General features: G+C 40.3%; 1 protein-coding gene across 1 annotated transcript in view; it reads left to right on the top strand.

Moving 5' to 3' along the window:
- LOC103768059 (potassium channel subfamily K member 10-like) overlaps positions 1 to 17,730 on the top strand; it is a gene marked incomplete at its 3' end in the record, with an annotated part of 44,196 nt that overhangs the window by 9,793 nt on the left and 16,673 nt on the right. The window contains exon 2 of the mRNA XM_008935189.1: positions 14,389 to 14,717. Within this exon, the coding sequence (XP_008933437.1) occupies positions 14,389 to 14,717 (329 nt within the window). The remainder of the gene's footprint in view (positions 1 to 14,388; positions 14,718 to 17,730) is intronic.

Below are 17,730 nucleotides of genomic sequence, written 5' to 3'. Positions count from 1 at the left end.
GTGGCTTGTACTTTCTGCCCCACTCCTTGTGGTACACAAGTTTAGCAGTGACCTTGGTCTGCATACCAATCCCTGGTAGTAACTCTAAACATTAAGTCTTATCACTATTTAATGCAGGCAGTCTGAAAACGCTGCTAACTTCAGACAAGGCAGTTAATTAGAAGAGCTTTAGCTGAAAAGTTAAATCACTGAATAGAACCAGCTCTGTTCTACCCCGAACCAGGACACAGAAGGGAACAATTAGTGCTGACACTTGTTATTCTGGGGTTAGAAATTATATTGCAAGTGTTTTTTCTGGCCTTACTGATTTGTGAAATATCTGTTTCTTGGCTATGAAGCTAAGAGAGTCCTGCAGAAGACAGTGTACTGCCGCAGCTGAGTGACATATTGTCTCACGGCTCCATTCTATACTACAGTCAGTGGTGCTGCTAGAGCCCCCTGCACATGACTGTGGTGCTCAGAAGATTCCCTCACTCCACTGTTAGGCTGTACCTCTGGCAGACAGCCAGCATCAGTCACATTTCAAATGTAAATTAGATAGTTTCCTGATAGGGAGGCCAGCATGAATCTTTGCTTTTTTTGTCTGTCTTCTCCACTTTCTTGTCTTACCACTAGGATTCTGTCAATAAGAATGTTCTTCCCTTTGTACACAGGCCTTCTTATACTGAAGCTGCAAGACTTAGGTTTCCTTCGCTGGTTTGTCTGGCCATGAGATTATTGGCTGAATTTCTTTGTGAATCCTTGAGATAGGATATTTAGAAAATCCCAGTCTAGCTGCTTTAGCAGAAGGACACCTAAAACTAAAAGCTAAAACCCTGACCCTACATCCTATGAGCACTTCCAAGCAGTGCACCTTGAACTCCCATTCAGACTATTCAGACTCTTCCTGCATGTTACTGTAATCCTGGGATACTTCCTGGTGAGGAAGAGTAATCAACTTGCTGAGCCAATGGCATGTCATGGTGCAATGGAATTTTTTTTTTATTAGTCTTTAAAAAGATTATGTATAAGCAGCAGCATCAGTGCTTCAGCCTGTCTGTTGTTCATCAAAGAGTGAAGTTTGCAGAGAACTGGAGAGGCAGCTATTTATTCCGTGGTGCTGGTAATGAAGGCAGTGACAAGAAAGCAGTTTTTCTATGTATTACCTAACGAGGAAAACCAATGGTATGTTCATCTTTTCTGTCAGGAACTGTTTTTCACAGTCATCTCTATGCCCCGAGACCTTGAACAAATAGCACTTGCTTCCTATTTGGCTCTTGACAGAGGAGAGACCTGCATGAGCTAGAACTCCCAATTTTAGCAAGAGTAAGAAATACTCACTTAATGCTAGAGAAACAGGTTTTAGCAGTGATCTATTTGGTTTAATCTTATTTCAGCAAAGGAAAGGTGAGATTTTTTTTCTTGGATTTCTCTGTATTCAGTTTCTCTATAAATAGCTCCATAAACCTGATGATATCACTGCTGCCAGTGAGTGTGTTGGAACAAACACAGTCACCAGTCTTGAGGCAGGAGGGCTCCCTATTTGGGACTTGCCCCTGTCAATCACTTCTAATCTTCCCTCAACTCTTCCTGCTCCTCACTGTAATGCTCTTCTACCCTATTTTCCATTTTCCAGTACCTGAAGTTCATTGATGAGTCCTGCCGTGAGCATGTGCTTGGCCCCTTGCTCTGGGCTGGAGTGTCAGAGGCAGTGGGCAGGGGAGCTGCGTGCGGGGTGACAGGAGGAGCTGAGCAGGGAGTTACGGGTATGCTGCCTCCCACGCTGCCAGCACGGCTGGAGGGAAGTGAGGGACAAGAGCAGATGGATGGATTTGGAGGAGGGCAGGGTGGAAGAGAGGTCAGGAGAGAGAGAAAGCAAATCAAGGGAAACAAAATTCGAACTGCCCTCCGGCAGTGTACAATCTCACTCCAGCACAAGACAAATCTCCCTCAAGTATTCATCTGGACTTGGCAGCTCTGTAAGTAGTGCTACAAATGGTGTCAGTAGCAGTGCATCTTCATGTTACTGCCAATAAGTGTTAGCTAGGAACCCCCTGAGGACTGCTGTCCTGATGCCAAAGCAGAAAGAAAAAAACAAAGATGCTTTCAGCTGTTCCTCAAGTTCATGTCCTGCCTTAGCACATCCATTCTTTTGACCAGTGAGCTGTCACGTACGCCCTAGAAATGTGCAGCGCCTGGGAGAGGGAGGAGGGAGGGGAAAGTTTCCCAGCATCTCATGACTGTGACTTTTACAGAGATTTTTTTAATGTCAGTGGATAAGTTCTGGCTGATACCTGCACGAGCCAGCCACAGGCTTCCTGCTGTTTCCCTGCCATTTGTGTAGCCTCAGCAGGCAGGAGCTCTAAGGCTGTGTTTGCAAGACAGTAGTAACCCTTGGGCGGTCCATTTTAGGTTGGTGGGCAGGCTCTGACTCCAGTTCTGACAGCAGAGGCTGGTTCAGGATCCAGATGTTCTTGTAAGTAATTGGGAAGTGCAGCTTACACATGGGCATCGTATTTTTCCCTTAAAAGCAACAAAAGGAAGAAATCTGATTTATGGATGTCCATTAATCTTGTAAGAGACAGGGCAGCACTTTGTCATGCATAGTGGAAAAGAGTGTGCCCATAAAAGAACTTGAAGATTTGCTAATGCATTAATGACAAATCATTGTACCTGCTTGATACACTTATGACAAAATCTTGTTTTAACCTTAAACTTTTGAAATTACTCTTGAATTTAATTAATTTGCTAACATCTCTCAGGCAGTGTTTACATGAGACAAACTGTGAACACACAAATACTGTTTTTCCTCAGTGTCACAGGGAATTATGTATTATTTGTGAAATGCTTTGAGGTATTTAGACAATCATGAAAGATTAGTATAGATCTGACAGAAGTGATGTGAAGAGGAATGTTGAGATGTGTTTGACTATCTTACACAGAAGGGGAGGGAAAGAATTTCAAGAGCATTTTCATGTTTTGAGTCAGGACTAGAATGTCAAGATGAATGACTTGGAGTTTGTTGTTTTTTTTTTTTTTTTTTTTTTTTTGTAATACCCTTTACTTTTCACCAGTTTTTTTTTAAAGATCCTGGATGATGAATACAAGCCTACAACATTAGGCTTTTTTTCTTTGTTACCCTTCACTGATAGCTTTTTCCTTTGGTCCATAGGGGTATTCAGGAAACAGATTGAAAACACTGACCTAAATGATATCTGGCAGATATTTTATGCCCTATTCTTAGATTCTTCCAATGAAGGCGATTTCAATATCTCAGTGGCTATTCCCATACTTAGCTATCCTTGTAGACAGACCTTTTCTTAATATATAATCCCTCACTTCCTTGGTACAGATTAATCAGTTATTTCTTGCCCTATTGTTAGGGGACCTAGGGAAGAATTAATCACTGTGTTCAGTTAGTGAGTGTCTGATTTTAATTTGTGAGACAGTCCACATCTTTACACTTAGTCCAAACAGCGTTTTCATTTATAGTTGGATAGCGCCATGGAAAGTTGCAATGCAAATCAAAGTGGGATGTTGAAAAGATGAATGTGTTGATAATAATTTTGTGTCATGGACAAATGACATTTGAATATATGGTGAAGCTTGACATACTGTAGTTCAAACCAAGATAAGTGACCAGTCAAAACTGACTGAAGAAAGAGTGGTATTTCCAATACTATTTAAATACAAATTCAGTGTTTCCTTCCTATAGTTTCCTAACTCATGCTCTCTTTCTATATTCCTGTACTCTCACCAGTCAGCTACAATGAAGCATGTCAGTATTTAGTCACTGTTCAATATTTTGGTGATAAGTGAAGCGAGAAAGGTGTTGAATAGTGCAGACTTTTCTGTGCCCTTCAGAGTTTGCTTCCCTTTTCTATTAGCCTGAAGAAAGAAAAACATATCTTCATCTTCACTGGCTGCAAACTGCATGCAGTCATATGAAAGGTTGTGCAGAAGCCAAAAATGGACATGAAGTTAAATGCACATATGTCCAAAACAGGAATGGCGCCTTTTTTTTTTTTTAGTAGGTTTTAATAACACACAAACAGGAGCAGGAGGGTGGATTTTTACTCCAGCCTTGTTCTTTGTTGTGGGATCTTGGTAAACATTTTCTTTTGTCTAGGCTATACCTATGCAGTTGCTTTTAGTGAGAGTTGAACATTGCTGTCTGAGTTAGGCCAGCCCAAGGAAACTGTGAATCTGAACCCACCTGGTGAAGTTCTGGGGTCTAAACCCCAAGCCCTGAATCAGGGTTGCAGTGGGTGTACTATATTGGTTTTTTTTTGTTATTGGAAGGGTTCCCTGACTGTCCACTACAAGTAGAATTCCCAGTGATGGCGGAACAAGATCAAGACCAGGACAGAATGAGATTATGTATGTAATGATGCCTTTCCTTGGCAATTACTATATGATTGGAATTGGACCGATGACCTAGTTTATTCCTTCCCTCATGACTTGGTTTCTAACTTGGCTCACTCCTTTCTTTGCTACATCATATACCCTTGGTGAATACATTGATCTATTGGTTCCTCCTGTTGTTAGCCACATCATATCTTTCCTATATTCTTTGAAGTGGGATGGTAAAGTCTTTCCTCTGTGTGCCCTGCTAAGGGCAATATGCTTCCTACTGGGGCATGCAGTCAGCAAAAGGACTAGTAGAGCACTGTCTTAAATGAAGTACGTTCTGAATGGTGGCTAGGCCTATAAACAGAAGCTTGGCACTATGCTAACAAAACTACCCAGCTTTTCTTGCCTTGAACCTGGTTTCTGTGCAAATCTTAATGAAAATTGGATCAGACTGCAAGAAGGAGCCTAAAAATACTTTTGAATTCCTCACATGAAATATTAAGGAAAATTGTTATCCAGCATCAGATTTTTCTAGAATTATTTGAAAGACAGTGATATATGCTAGTTATTGCTGTTTGTAACATATTGAAGGTGGTGATTCTCCTGTTCTAAACACTGCTTGTGGTAGGGCCTCTGTTCTGAAGAGTGTATTCTTTATGAAATAAAGAATTATTTTATGTAACTCTTAATAAGGACATATACAAAAGTGAATTTAGGATTGGTTTTGTGGGCATAGTGAGATTTTTTTGGTTTTTATATGATTAAGGACACTGCGATTTTGGTCCTGCATGCCTTCTATTTTCCTAACACTGTGAGTTTTTCTATTCCTTGCTTTGAAAGCTCTTTGTGAGATGCATGCTTGAACTGCCCTTCTTCTGGGCTTCAAACAATTTACAATTAGAAATTGCAGCGCCTTTTAGAAACACAGTAACTATAAAAATGGTTTTCAGACTCTCCTCTTTCTTGACTAAAATTAAATTAACTTGTACATGCTTCTTTTCTATCACTTTAGGGAGACTGTATTCAGAATTGCTAAAGTGAAATGATAGAAATCCAGAGAGTCTTTCAACAGCCTCACAAAGTCTGTTGAAAACAAAAAGAAGGGACAGGGCATAGTCAGGGGAACGGTAATTGCATAGGCTTTTAAATCTTTTACACACTTGTTAAACTAATCAGAACTAGACTAATAAGTAACCCAAGCAGTCAAGTTTACCCAGCACGCAATTTCTAGCCATTTATCATCTGCAAACGTATTGTGATTTTCTTAGATTTTTAAAACTTGTCAGTCAGAGATATCACATTGTATTCCTACTTTTCCTTCATTGATTTAGAGCATACGAACTTCCTGCCAGCATGAAATATTTAGTGAATTTGACATTTGGCTTTATGTGAAAATGTATTCTGCTAACTTGCATTTTCTTAAATGCATATAGAAAATGACTGAAATAAAATGCTTACATGTGGGAAGGAAAAATGAGAATGAAAGATGATAAAAAGTAAAAAAATCAAATCCACTCCACAAGAAAAATGGATGGTTTTGTTCCATATTGACCCAACTCCAGTAGAGAGTGACAAAAAGGTATTATTGTGGAAGGCTGCTTGCTCACTTGGTAGCTAATTCATGCTTATCACTGTAGTTTAATTCCTGGTCTTTACAATGATATCCTTAGGACATGATTTTAATGGACTGATGAGTTTTTCACCAAAATCCATATGCCCTCTGTGACTGGTGAGACTCAGTGGAAAAACAGTGCTGAACAATACAGTCCGAGTTGTCCTCATCTTTACTGCCCCTGTGCAAACTGTCTGTGATTGGTTGGCCTTGGATGGCTGCCATATGCCCACCCAGCCACTCTTTTGCTTTTCCTCCTCAATGGAGATGGGTAGAAAATAAGATGAAAAAGTTTGAGAGTTGAGATTAAGACAGGGAGATCACTTGGTAATTATATCATGGGCAAAACAAATTTGACTTGGGGGAAATTAATTTATTGCCAAATGAAATAGATTTGGATGTTGAGAAACAAAGGCAAGGGTTAAAATATCTTTCCCCTCCTTTATTTTTTCCTAGGCCCAACTTCACTCCTTCATTCCTCACTCCTCTTCTTCTTCCCTACCCCACATAATGCAGGGGGAGATGGGGAATGAGAGGTTGTGGTGAGTTCACAACAGTTCCTTTGAGCTGTACCTTCCTCCTCACACTTTCCTTTGCTCTAACATGGATTCTTCCTATAGGCAGCAGTCCTTTAAGATAAATCTGCTCCAGCATGGTCTCTCCATGGGCAGCAGTCCTTCAGGAAATACCAGCCTGCTCTGATCTGAGGTCCTCCATGTGCTGCAGTGTGGATATCTGCTTTAGTGCGGTCCTCTCCACAGGCTGCAGCGAAATACCTGCACTACTGGGATCTCTTTGAAAACTTGCACAGGCTGCAGGAGAAATCTCCTACAGCTCCTGGAGCACCTTTCTTCTTCTCTGTCCTTGGTGTTTTCAGGACTGTTTCTCACACTTTTTTTTTTTTTTTTTTTTCTCCTCGCTGCCTGGAAAACATTTTTTCCCTTTCTTAACTTGCTTTCACAGATGTGCTGCCAGCTTCACTGATGGTTTCAGCTGTATTCTGTGGTGGGTTTGTTGGAGTCAACAGGAACTGTCTGTGTCCAGAATGGAGCAGCCCCATGCCTTCTCCCACGTGGAGCACTGTAGCCACTCCACTACCAACAACTCGCCACCCAAACCAAATACACTGTCACAGAGACCAGATAGCCAGATGCTTTGTTTCAGTCAGGTACTTGCTGCACGTCTAAATGGAAGCAGTGATACTCTGGTAGTGTGAACAGCAGAAATTGGAGAAGATTCCCCAGAAGATATGTCCTTTGGAAGAAGCTGCTATCCAATAGGAGTGACAGTGTCCTTCAGTGGAAGGCAAGATTGATTCTGGTGACTTGCTGTGTAACTAAGTTTCTTGTCTGCCACTCAAGGTCAGGAACAGAGAAGAGGCTTAAGCTCCCCTTAGTTCTTCTGACCTTCAGTGCACCAGCATCACCACTCTTATGGTTGGGAAGCTTTTTCTACGAAAGAGAGACCTTAATTCAGACCACACTAATTTGTTTTTTTCTACCATGTTTCAGCTCAGGCTGTTTAAGATTTTTATTCTATTTTATTTTTATTTAGGGATTTTATTCCTAAGCTACCATTTTCTAATGAAGAATTAAAGCCACATTATAAAACAGTGAAGTTTTTTGTTTGTTTTCTCATAACAACTGCATTCCAAACCAATTAAGCAGTTGGGGTATTCCAAGAGCTATTAATTAGTATGTTTCAATTATAACTGATGAAGCAGAATTATGTAGATTTTTTTTTTTAAACTTCCACAGCATCATAATTTTGAGCACTTGCTAGGAATGACAAATGATACAAAAATTGCAGAAGCCTTTTTATATTACATTTTCCCCAAAGTTTCTGCCAGGGATGGCAAAGCAATGGTTAGACATAATTCTTTGTGATACATTAGTGCCATTTCTCTTCCTATTAATAGAGAGCTCAATATATTAACTTTTACTCTATTTCGCTAGCATTATCCTAGGAAGAAATAGTGATATATTCCTTACAAAGTTTTGGAACCAACCATGCTCCTCCATTCTCCGCATCTCACTTGGAATGGAGCAGCTAGGAACAATCAACACTACTTCCCTTCTAACAGCACATTCAATCTGTTTGGGTTAATGTATGTTGCCCTTTCTGCCTTTACCTGTCTCTCTCTGTACTTTGGTGAATGCCTTGCTGCTGCTGACTGCATTTGCAGCAGACTGCTGAGATGTTGCTGAAGTCAGCAGTGCTAATACTGCATTAGAGAACCCGCTTTAGGGAAAACGGTGTTGGATTTAACCAGTGGGGTACTGCGGCAGTGAGAAGCTGTATGCTCAGAGGCACTCTGCGTTTTCCAAGCGAGCAATATGTTGAGCTTTGCTTTTGTGAACACTGAATATAATAGTAGTGCTTCTCACTTCAATGGCAGTTTGCAGCAAAAGGCTGTGCACAGTAGGGTGAAATTCCTCATGTGTGGCAAGCTTGCGATGACTTTCACTGCTCAAGCCATGTGGCTGAACACCCTGGGGATATGCAGAGGGACCAGGGCCAAACTGGTGTAAAACGTATCCGTGTTGAGAGCAATTTTCTTGATCCATGGCTGCAGAGATACTGTGGTCCCCAGACAGGGACCTGTGCTTATTATTATGCCTCAACCTAGAACAACAGCCACAGGGATACTAGTGTTCGGCCCCATATGTAATCTTAGCCTGGAGGCAGGGTTTTGTCTCCTGCTTCTTGATCAGAGCTGAAATGTCACCTGTTAATTAGCCCACATGATGCAAAGATGCTGCACAAATACAAAGGCAGACACAACCATTGTCTACTGAGATTTTTGCTCTAAAAGACAGATTTTTCTAAACCAACATCATATTTTTGAATGCCTAGTGTGTAAAAACCCAACATTCATTGTGTTGGTTAAATGGATGCTCTCCACTTTACAAAACATGTTAAAACCCCACAACAGACAGAGATGAAGAGTGGCGAGGGGGAGGGGACTGGAATAGCTAGCAAAGCAGGTGGTGGAAATAGCCATGTCTTCATCATGCAAAATTTTAATGGCTTAATGATTTTTTTTTTTTTTGTTATAGATGGATATAAGCTTCTATGTTTCATTACTCCTGTCATGCACATTACAGTCATTCACTTCCTGTTGGACATACAAATTGCCTTCATCTATAAATCTACATGCATTTTCCATTTGTGACATGTTATTGTGAAATCCATATAGCTGATAGCATACTACACCGATTGCCTCAGCTCTTCTTCTAACATACCTCTTATCCTTCCTCTGACTTCCAGGCTCAGCCCTGCTGTCTTAACCCAAGCTGCAAGTAGGGCCAGGTTTTGAGATTGGAAGCAAATGCTAGATACCCATATCCCCCAGGAACTTCTGTTTGGAGATGAGACAGAGTCTTGGAGTGCAAGATCATATGTTATTCACTGGTGGCTATTCGTTTTGCTGCATTTCCACACTGTCCAATCAGGAAGCTTTAGGATGCTTTAGATGTTATCCTCATTGTGTGGCCATTTCAGAAGAGAGGTGGAGAGGAATGCAAAAAAATAGAATATTCTGTCCAGTGAAAATTAAATAAACGAGGTTCCTGCTAGGATGCTAAATCAGTTATGGCCAGTGGAGTGCCTTCATTCCCCAGTCCTCTACAATCCATTTTAGAGAAGGTAGATCCACCTATTTTTAGTGGCTGATTCAGGGAAGTGGTCTTGGCTAGCACCTCACAGACATATCTGAGTGTTAGTGCTCCAGGTCTCTGTTTTGAAACTTGATACACTTGACAAAATATCATATTTCTAAAGTAGTTCAGGAGGGAATGCTGGCTTGTTAAGTAGTGCTGCAGGAAGGATGCAAAAGTGCTGATAAGCCGATGTAGGATCTTGTGAAAACTGTAGGGAGGATGCTTTACTCATGAATTTTCTCATTGAAACTGGACTGTATAATAAGATTACTTTGCAATCCAAACTAAACTTCTGGTTTAAAGTCAAAGATAAGGAAGACTCCATGGGAAATTTTAAGTGCTTGCCTGCATAAATATTTGAAGAAAGCATCATTTACTTTCTTTAAAAAATCCTCCCATCATATTATGAACAGTTTGGGGAAACATGCTGATACTTACCTTCAGATGCACATTGAAGAACCTTTTTACTTGAGCTGAAAGAACTTTGTTTTTCTTGGATGGACCTACAAAAATGGGAGATGAAATGTCCAGCTTCATTTTTGATCAACTCATTTATTAAACTTAATAAGTAATTAAACTTAAATCCAGCTAGTGGGTTTATTAATACAAAAGTATATATGGTCCCTATCTAATTCTGTGCTGAATCCTGTGAAAGCAATGATGCATCAGATGTATCAAGAATATTATATTCTCATTAAAATGTACATACTTCCCTGTGTGCTCATTTAACAGGAATATGAAATAAAATAAAGTTCTAAATAAGACCCTTAATTAAACCTGGCTTACTTTTTTCACAGGTGAAAAATTGTGGCAGCAATACCACAGAGGAGAGTATGTTAAATTTAAAATAGTCTATGTAGTTTAAACCAGTTGAGAAACTCTTCTATAAAAATAGGTTTCTTTCATATCTCCTATGTTCTTGGTGTATTGGTTAAGATAGTTGCCAGGATATAGATCAGTGTGGCAAAGTCATACTTGATGTTTTCATAGTCAAAAGCCAGTTGAACATACTTTCAGTATTTTGGCTCTTATTTGAAGCTGTCTGTCTGAGGTGGCTGTAAATTAGAACTTCTGTTACAGAGTAATAACAGGTCACCTAGCTCTCCCTGCTGCTGTAAAGTAGGGCCAATTATATCTAAATATTTCTTTTAGAAATGAGCGTAACCTGTTCTTAGAAGCATCAGTCTCCTAAAGCAAAGCATACCTGCAGTAATAAAGGACAATTTTTAATCTGAAGAAATGTCTTACGGTGCATCGTTTCAATAGCACCAATGTTTCACATCACAGCATTTTGCTTTAGAATGGAATATTTCCTACTGGAAGGAACCTACAATGGTCATCTAGTCCAACTGCCAGCTGCGTAACTTGGGTTAAGCTTTGTCCCAATCTTTTTGATGGTCAATGAGTGAGGATTTCGATTCCTTAATTCTCATCAGTATTAGCAGAAATCTCAGGTATTTAAAATCCTCATGTATCAATGGGAGGCCTGGCTGCACTGATCATCAGTACATCAAGTGCAGGCAGTGCAGTGCTCTTGAGGGTGAACAACTGTACACATCCTAACATTTTAATTTGACTTGTAACATCAATATCTTCAGTTGCTTTATTTTGAAGATTATTCAAACAGTAACTCACCTTTCCCCACTGGCATCCTCTTGCTGGGTTAAGGCCTTTGTTGAAACACTGGTGTGTTCCTTTGAGGGTATTTATTTCTTTCAAGGTTGCCTGTCTTCTAATTTAGTGCATGCGTGTGGATGAAGATTCATCATTGTTTTCAGTGAGGCAGAGTAAGTAGTCTTTGATATAATTTAACAAACACACATGGATGAGATTGTTCTGGGAAAAGCCTGTTCTGACAGCAGCTTGTTTTGAAATAACATGGATAAAAAATCAGAAACTGTTCTGCATTTATTGGAGAAATACCCTGCACTTCGGTCACAACAACCCCAGGCAATGCTACAGGCTTGGGGAGGAGCGGCTGGAAAGCTGCCTGGCAGAAAAAGACCTTGAGGTGCTGGTGGACAGCGGGCTGAACATGAGCCAACAGTGTGCCCAGGTGGCCAAAAAGGCCAATGGCATCCTGGCCTGTATAAAAAATAATGTGGCCAGCAGAACTAGGGAGATGATCGTGCCCCTGTACTCAGCACTGGTGAGGCTACAGCTTGAGTATTGTGTTTAGTTTTGGGCACCACAGTGTAAGAGGGACATTGAGGTTCTGGAGAGGGTCCAGAGAAGGGCAACAAAGCTGGTGAAGAGTCTGGGGAACATGTCTTATGAGGAGCGGCTGAGGGAACTGGGATTGTTTAGTCTGGAGCAGAGGAGGCAGAGGGGAGACCTTATTGCTCTCTACAACTACTTGAAAGGAGGTTGTAGTGAGGTGGGTATTGATCTTTTCTCCCAGGTCTAGCGATAAGATGAGGGGAAATGGGCTCAAGTTGTGCCAGAGGAGGTTTAGATCGGATATTTGGAAGAATTTATTTCATGAAAGAGTGGTGAGTCATTGGAACTGGCTGCTCAGGGAAGTGGTGGAGTCACCATCCGTGGAGGTGTTCAAAAAACCATGCAGATATGGCACTTGGGGACATGGTTTAATGATCATGGTAGTGTTGGGTGATGGTTGGACCTGATTATCTTAGAGGTCTTTTCCAACCTTTACAATTCTATGATCTTTTTCTAGCTGATGAACCCATGCTTTAAAAGCAAATGGTAACACTTTTCCAAAAGCACAGGTTCATGGATGCAAAGTTCCAGTTAGAAATTGGGACTTTTCCCTTCTTAACAAATGACTTCTTAACACTTGACTTGTTAGGCTCAAGTCATTAGCCTCACTCTCTTCTTGCAAAAGAGTTAGAGAGCTGTTAGATGGAGTACCTACACTGGTTTTTCAATACCTAACTGCTGCTTAAAGTCTACTCTGAAAGACCTCTGTGGTACTGCTTGCAGTTGTTCCTTCTGCATCAGCTTTGTAAGAAGAACCTTTCTGTTATACACCAATTACTCAACTAGCTGTTTTAGTAGTCTTCCTACATACTAATTTATATCGTATAATATACTTTAGGATCAACATTTCTACATATACCTAGGGTAGTTATTACTAATACCTAGGGTAGTTATTACTAATAGCAGAAAATGGAAGAGTTTAACACAGTTCTTCTTAGGAAAACAGTTACCTTTCATTTTAGAGATAAGTATGCCAAGAATAGTAATCTATCAAGCAGTTTAAGTGGCACAATATTTATACGAACATTTTATGTTCCCTACCCTGAACTTCCCATCTTGTTCTTAAATCAGTACAACACATTTTCCTTTGATGACACAATCAAACAGGCCTTGATTTTACTGTAAAGCTGTTATTAACACTTTGCCAGAAATATAATTTGAATAAGAAACAACATTTCTGCTTGCAGAGAAGAAAAGAAAAGAAAAGAAAACCCACAAAAGCTGTTTTAACTCTACCAACTCTTGACTTCCTTCCTCTTGACTTATTGTTTGTGGGATATCACTGTCAGGCATCTCTTGCCACTGAAAGCCTCACCCAGCCTAGTCTGGTCTATGCCAGTCATAGTAAGGTGGGTAGCTGTTTCAAAAAATTGTAGCATGCTATTTCTGTCTTAGGAATTCTGCTCTCTTCTTACCATGTGAGCCTCAGATCCTGAGACTATTTTGCTGAGTGATCTCAGTCGTGCAAAATCAGCCCTCGGATTTGCAGATTTTGTGTTGATTCACATTAGACACAGTAGGTATTCGTACTAAGTAGTGTAAATACATTGAATTCCATGGAATCGTGGAAGTTTTGTTACAGTGGTTTACATCAGCTAAGCCACTTCTGGGAATACTAAAATTTCTGTAGTTAAGTAAGGAGATGTTGTGACTCAAGCTTAAGATATTTACCTGTAAAAGAATGGAGGTTCTAATCACACAACCTCTCTATTTTCCATTTTTTTATGAGTATTTTTCTGATATTTCTGGATGAAACTTACTGTATCTATTAGATTAATCCTTTCCTTTTTGGAGATTTAGACAATGGAATAACTGATCTCTTTTACATAAGAAAGAAGTGTGACTGACTTCTAATACTGTCACTTTTCTCCCTATTATCACTTCAAGTTCTTAGAATTTAAGTGGAATGTATATGGAGGTGAGATAAAGTATCTTAAATTTTGATGTCACTCTAGCCTGTCTGGTAAGTGTTGGGAACAATAATGACCCTTTGATGGACAAACAGAGCAGCTGTGCCACGGGGTGTTGCAAAACTGCAATACACACAAAGGGGATGAACCACAGAGGCTTTTCCTCTGATCCTGGATAATTTCCAACCTATTATCTGGAGCCTCCAAGTCACATATGAAAAGCTATACTAAATGTGATGTTAACTGTAAGTGGAAAGAAACTATAGATTTATGTAGTTTATTGGTTAGCAAGTAAGCTAATGTTTTAAGGACATAAATCACTACCAGAGTCCTTCACCAAATACCACCTCATGTAATTTATATTCTAACTCGTCAAAATTTTCATGTTCTTATTGGATAAATGGTTTTCTGCATGCAACTGACCTATCTAGTTCTAGAGGTAATGGGTGAAGCAAACCCTTGAGGTGGCTTGTGCATGAATGGACAAACTATACATGAAGCCTTCCAGATGAGAAGAATTGCATCTATGTGAATAAAATGGTTTACATGAGAGTATTGAAAATACTATTTAGGAAAAATGTATCTGAAGATCAACATCATATTCTTAGGGATTTGATTTTGAATAATATTTTTTTTTTACTTTGTGTTTCAGTGGCTGTTCCATCACCAGTGCCAGCTTGTGAACCCGAGCCTAAAACTAACGAGCATTATCCAGCTCCACGACTCTCCATTTCCTCCCGAGCCACTGTTGTTGCTACCATGGAAACCCCTTCTCAAGGCCTGCAGACGGTTATGAAGTGGAAAACAGTGGTGGCCATCTTTGTTGTAGTAGTAGTTTACCTGGTGACAGGAGGATTGGTCTTCCGTGCCCTGGAGCAGCCCTTTGAAAGCAGGCAGAAGAACACGATTGCACTAGAGAAGGCTGATTTTCTGCGAGAGCACGTTTGTGTAACCCAGCTGGAGCTGGAGACGTTGATTCAGGTAGGCCATGTGAAGAAGGCAGGAGTTCTTGGAAGTTAGGATAGACAGCTTGGTGGTTTGTTAATCAGCTGAGTCAGTGGGGAACAAAATTGTTCACATAGACCTCCCAGCGGGCAGTGTCAAGAGCAGGCTCTTTTCCAGTAATTTTTAAGTTGGGGAAACAAACCCTGTCTCCAAAACATTGTAATTAGAGGTTAAATGTATTCACCAGAGTAAGGAAAATGTGTTCAAAGCGAATCAGATCTTGCTATCTGGAATAAATTTCCGTGAGAGCTGACAGATTTGCAATATACTTGCCCATCGTCTCTGTAAATGTTATAAAATTCTTAATTCTTTTTCCAAAATTAAACACAGCAATGAGGACAGCAAACAGAAAACTATGGGTGGGAATTTTGAAATAAATATTCAGCCAAGAATTCTGAACTTCCTGGTATATTAATTGGCAGTTTTACTATTGTGAATTTTAGGTAAATGAATGATGATGAAGTATACAATTAAGACCAGAAGATAATTGTCATTTAAGTAGTACAGAATTTTTAGTCTCACCTAGTATACAAAGCCTTGGAATACATTTTGAAGGAAGTAAATATCAAATATGTAGAGGTAAGTAGAAAATAGATTAACATGCAAAAATACTTTTATCAAGAGTAGAGCTAGCTTTCATTGATTAAAACTCTAAACAAGGAAAGTATTATGGAAAGTCACAAGATTTCAGTAGAGTATCTTCTAAGATCCCATGTAGAAACCTATCAGTTAGCCTGGAGAAAGTAGGGATTAGATAAGAAATGAGAGATACCTAAGGAATATATTCCAAAGTTGAACTTCATCCTCATATTTCAGACCTGAATTTGTGTCTGAGCTTTCCTAGAGCACAGTGCGTTTCCCCCTGGGGTGTCACACCAGAGCTCTGTTGTGATTTCAGGCTGTTTGAAAAAACACTGTGCTATCTCCTGGATTCTTGTGTCCATCCACCCAACTGTGTCATAAAACCTTTTCTATAAGTGAAACATATTTGTAATCTTAGTATTCCTTTTAAGAAGCTGTTTCAGCATCTTGTTCCTGTGATGGAAAAAGCATTCTTCTACTTTTCAGCCTAAGCTTCTCCAGTTTTCCTGTAGCTGGTCTTCTATAGGCAATGTTCCATTGCACAGTTGATTCATCTCTCTTGCCCACATGTGTAGACAGCAAAGCTGTTCTACCTTTCCTAAACAAAACAAATTCTTTCTGTTTCTTTACAGATAGATGTGGGCTGCCCTTGCTTGTGCTTCTATGTTCACAGCAGACAGGTCAGTTCTGAGTCACAAGCTGTGTACCTGTACATTTGGGCAGCCTGGTACTGTAGCTAAGGCCAAACCAGCTTCAGAAGGAAGCAATATTGTGCTGATGTGACATTACATTTTTTTGGATCAGGGCTGGTTTGGATCACATCTTTCATCTGTCTGCAAAAGACAGGTGAACATTTTTGTTTGGCAGGTTGAATTCTGTTCAGGAATATTGATTCAGATATGTTAACACAAGCCAGCAATGTGTCCTTATGGTTAAGAAGGCAAATGGTACCCTGTTGTGAAGAAGAGTGTGGCCAGCAGGTTGAGAGATTCTTCTCTCCCTCTGCTCTGCCCTCGTGAGTCCACATCTGGAGTACTGAGTCCAGTTCTGGGATCCCCAGTTCAAGAAAGACAAGGAACTACTGGAGAGAGGTCAGTGGAGAGCTATGAAGAAGAAGGGAACTGGACACCTGTCCTCCAAGGAAAAGCTGAGAGACCTGGGTCTACTATGTCTGAAAAAGCGAAGATTGAGAGGGTATCTTATCAATGCTTATCAATATCTAAAGGGCAGGTGTCAAAAGGATGTGGCCAGGCTCTTCTCAGCAGTGCCCAGCAGCAGGACAAGGAACAATGAGCTCAGACTGGAACACAGGAGATTCCATCTGAACCTCAGGAAAAACTTTCCTTTGAGGGTGAGAGCACTGGGACAGGTTTCTCAGAGAGGTTGTGGAGTCTCCATCTCTGGACAGATTCAAAACCCACCCGGATGTGTTCCTGTGCAACCTGCTCTAGGTGAACCTGCTTTAGCAGGGGAGTTGGAATAGATGATCTCCAGAGGTCCCTTCCAACCCCTACTGTTCTCTGATTCTCATGGCAGTGTTGCAGGGATCCTTATTTCCTTGAACTCCCTAGGTATAATGTGTGCTGTCTGATTAAAGGATTTAAAAAAACCCAACCAAACAAAACTAAATGCAAGAACTTTGTATTCTCTTGATGGGTATGTTGCTATTAAAAGATATGGGTTCTGCTTTCTGCTAAAAAAGAAAGCATTTTTTGTAATAGCTACAACAAGCAAAGCACCTCAACAGAATGGTAGGCTCCTGCATACTGACTGCAGCACAAAGATTTCTAAATAGCCCCTATTGTCTAAGCCTAAGCTATGTATCCGTTTTAATTATTCATTTTACACAACATTTTTTCTTCTTTTAGTTCAAAAGTCATGACACTAAAATAAAAAACAGGCATACTGTGTCAGTAGAAGGCAGATATTCTGAACAAACCTTATCACCTCCTGAGATTTCAGTGTGTCCTCAGGCATTACACTGGGTAACTGGAAATCATTTTGCAAACGTAAATTAAATGGACTTAGCAGCTTAGCATGTGAATGTCTTAAGGCCAAGTGATGTGAAATACTGAAGCAGATTTGTCAATAAAGAACAAGTTCCTTTGGATTCTTCTCTATGTCTGGGGATGAAACTGGCTCCAGGGATGTATGTAGTTGGGTGTGTTGATACAGAAAACTGATTGTAACTGACTTGCACAGAATAACACTGAACCACTGTTTGAAGATAATGTCAGGAGGTTAATGTTGTGCTTTCATGCCTTTAAGTCGATGATCTCAAAGATGACATCCCCCTGGCTGGCACAATGTGCTTCAGCATTGCACCAAATGCTGCATCTGCCTTTACAGCTGTGCTGTCTGACTGATGTGGCAGCCTCCATGGGTCCTGGCTGCTGTGCTGTGTGCA

The sequence above is a fragment of the Merops nubicus genome, unplaced genomic scaffold (genome assembly GCF_000691845.1).
Source record: "Merops nubicus isolate BGI_N331 unplaced genomic scaffold, ASM69184v1 scaffold1342, whole genome shotgun sequence".
In the NCBI taxonomy this organism is placed as follows: Eukaryota; Metazoa; Chordata; class Aves; order Coraciiformes; family Meropidae; genus Merops; species Merops nubicus.
Note: the sequence above shows the minus strand (reverse complement) of the source record. Positions and strands in the feature narration are given on the sequence as shown.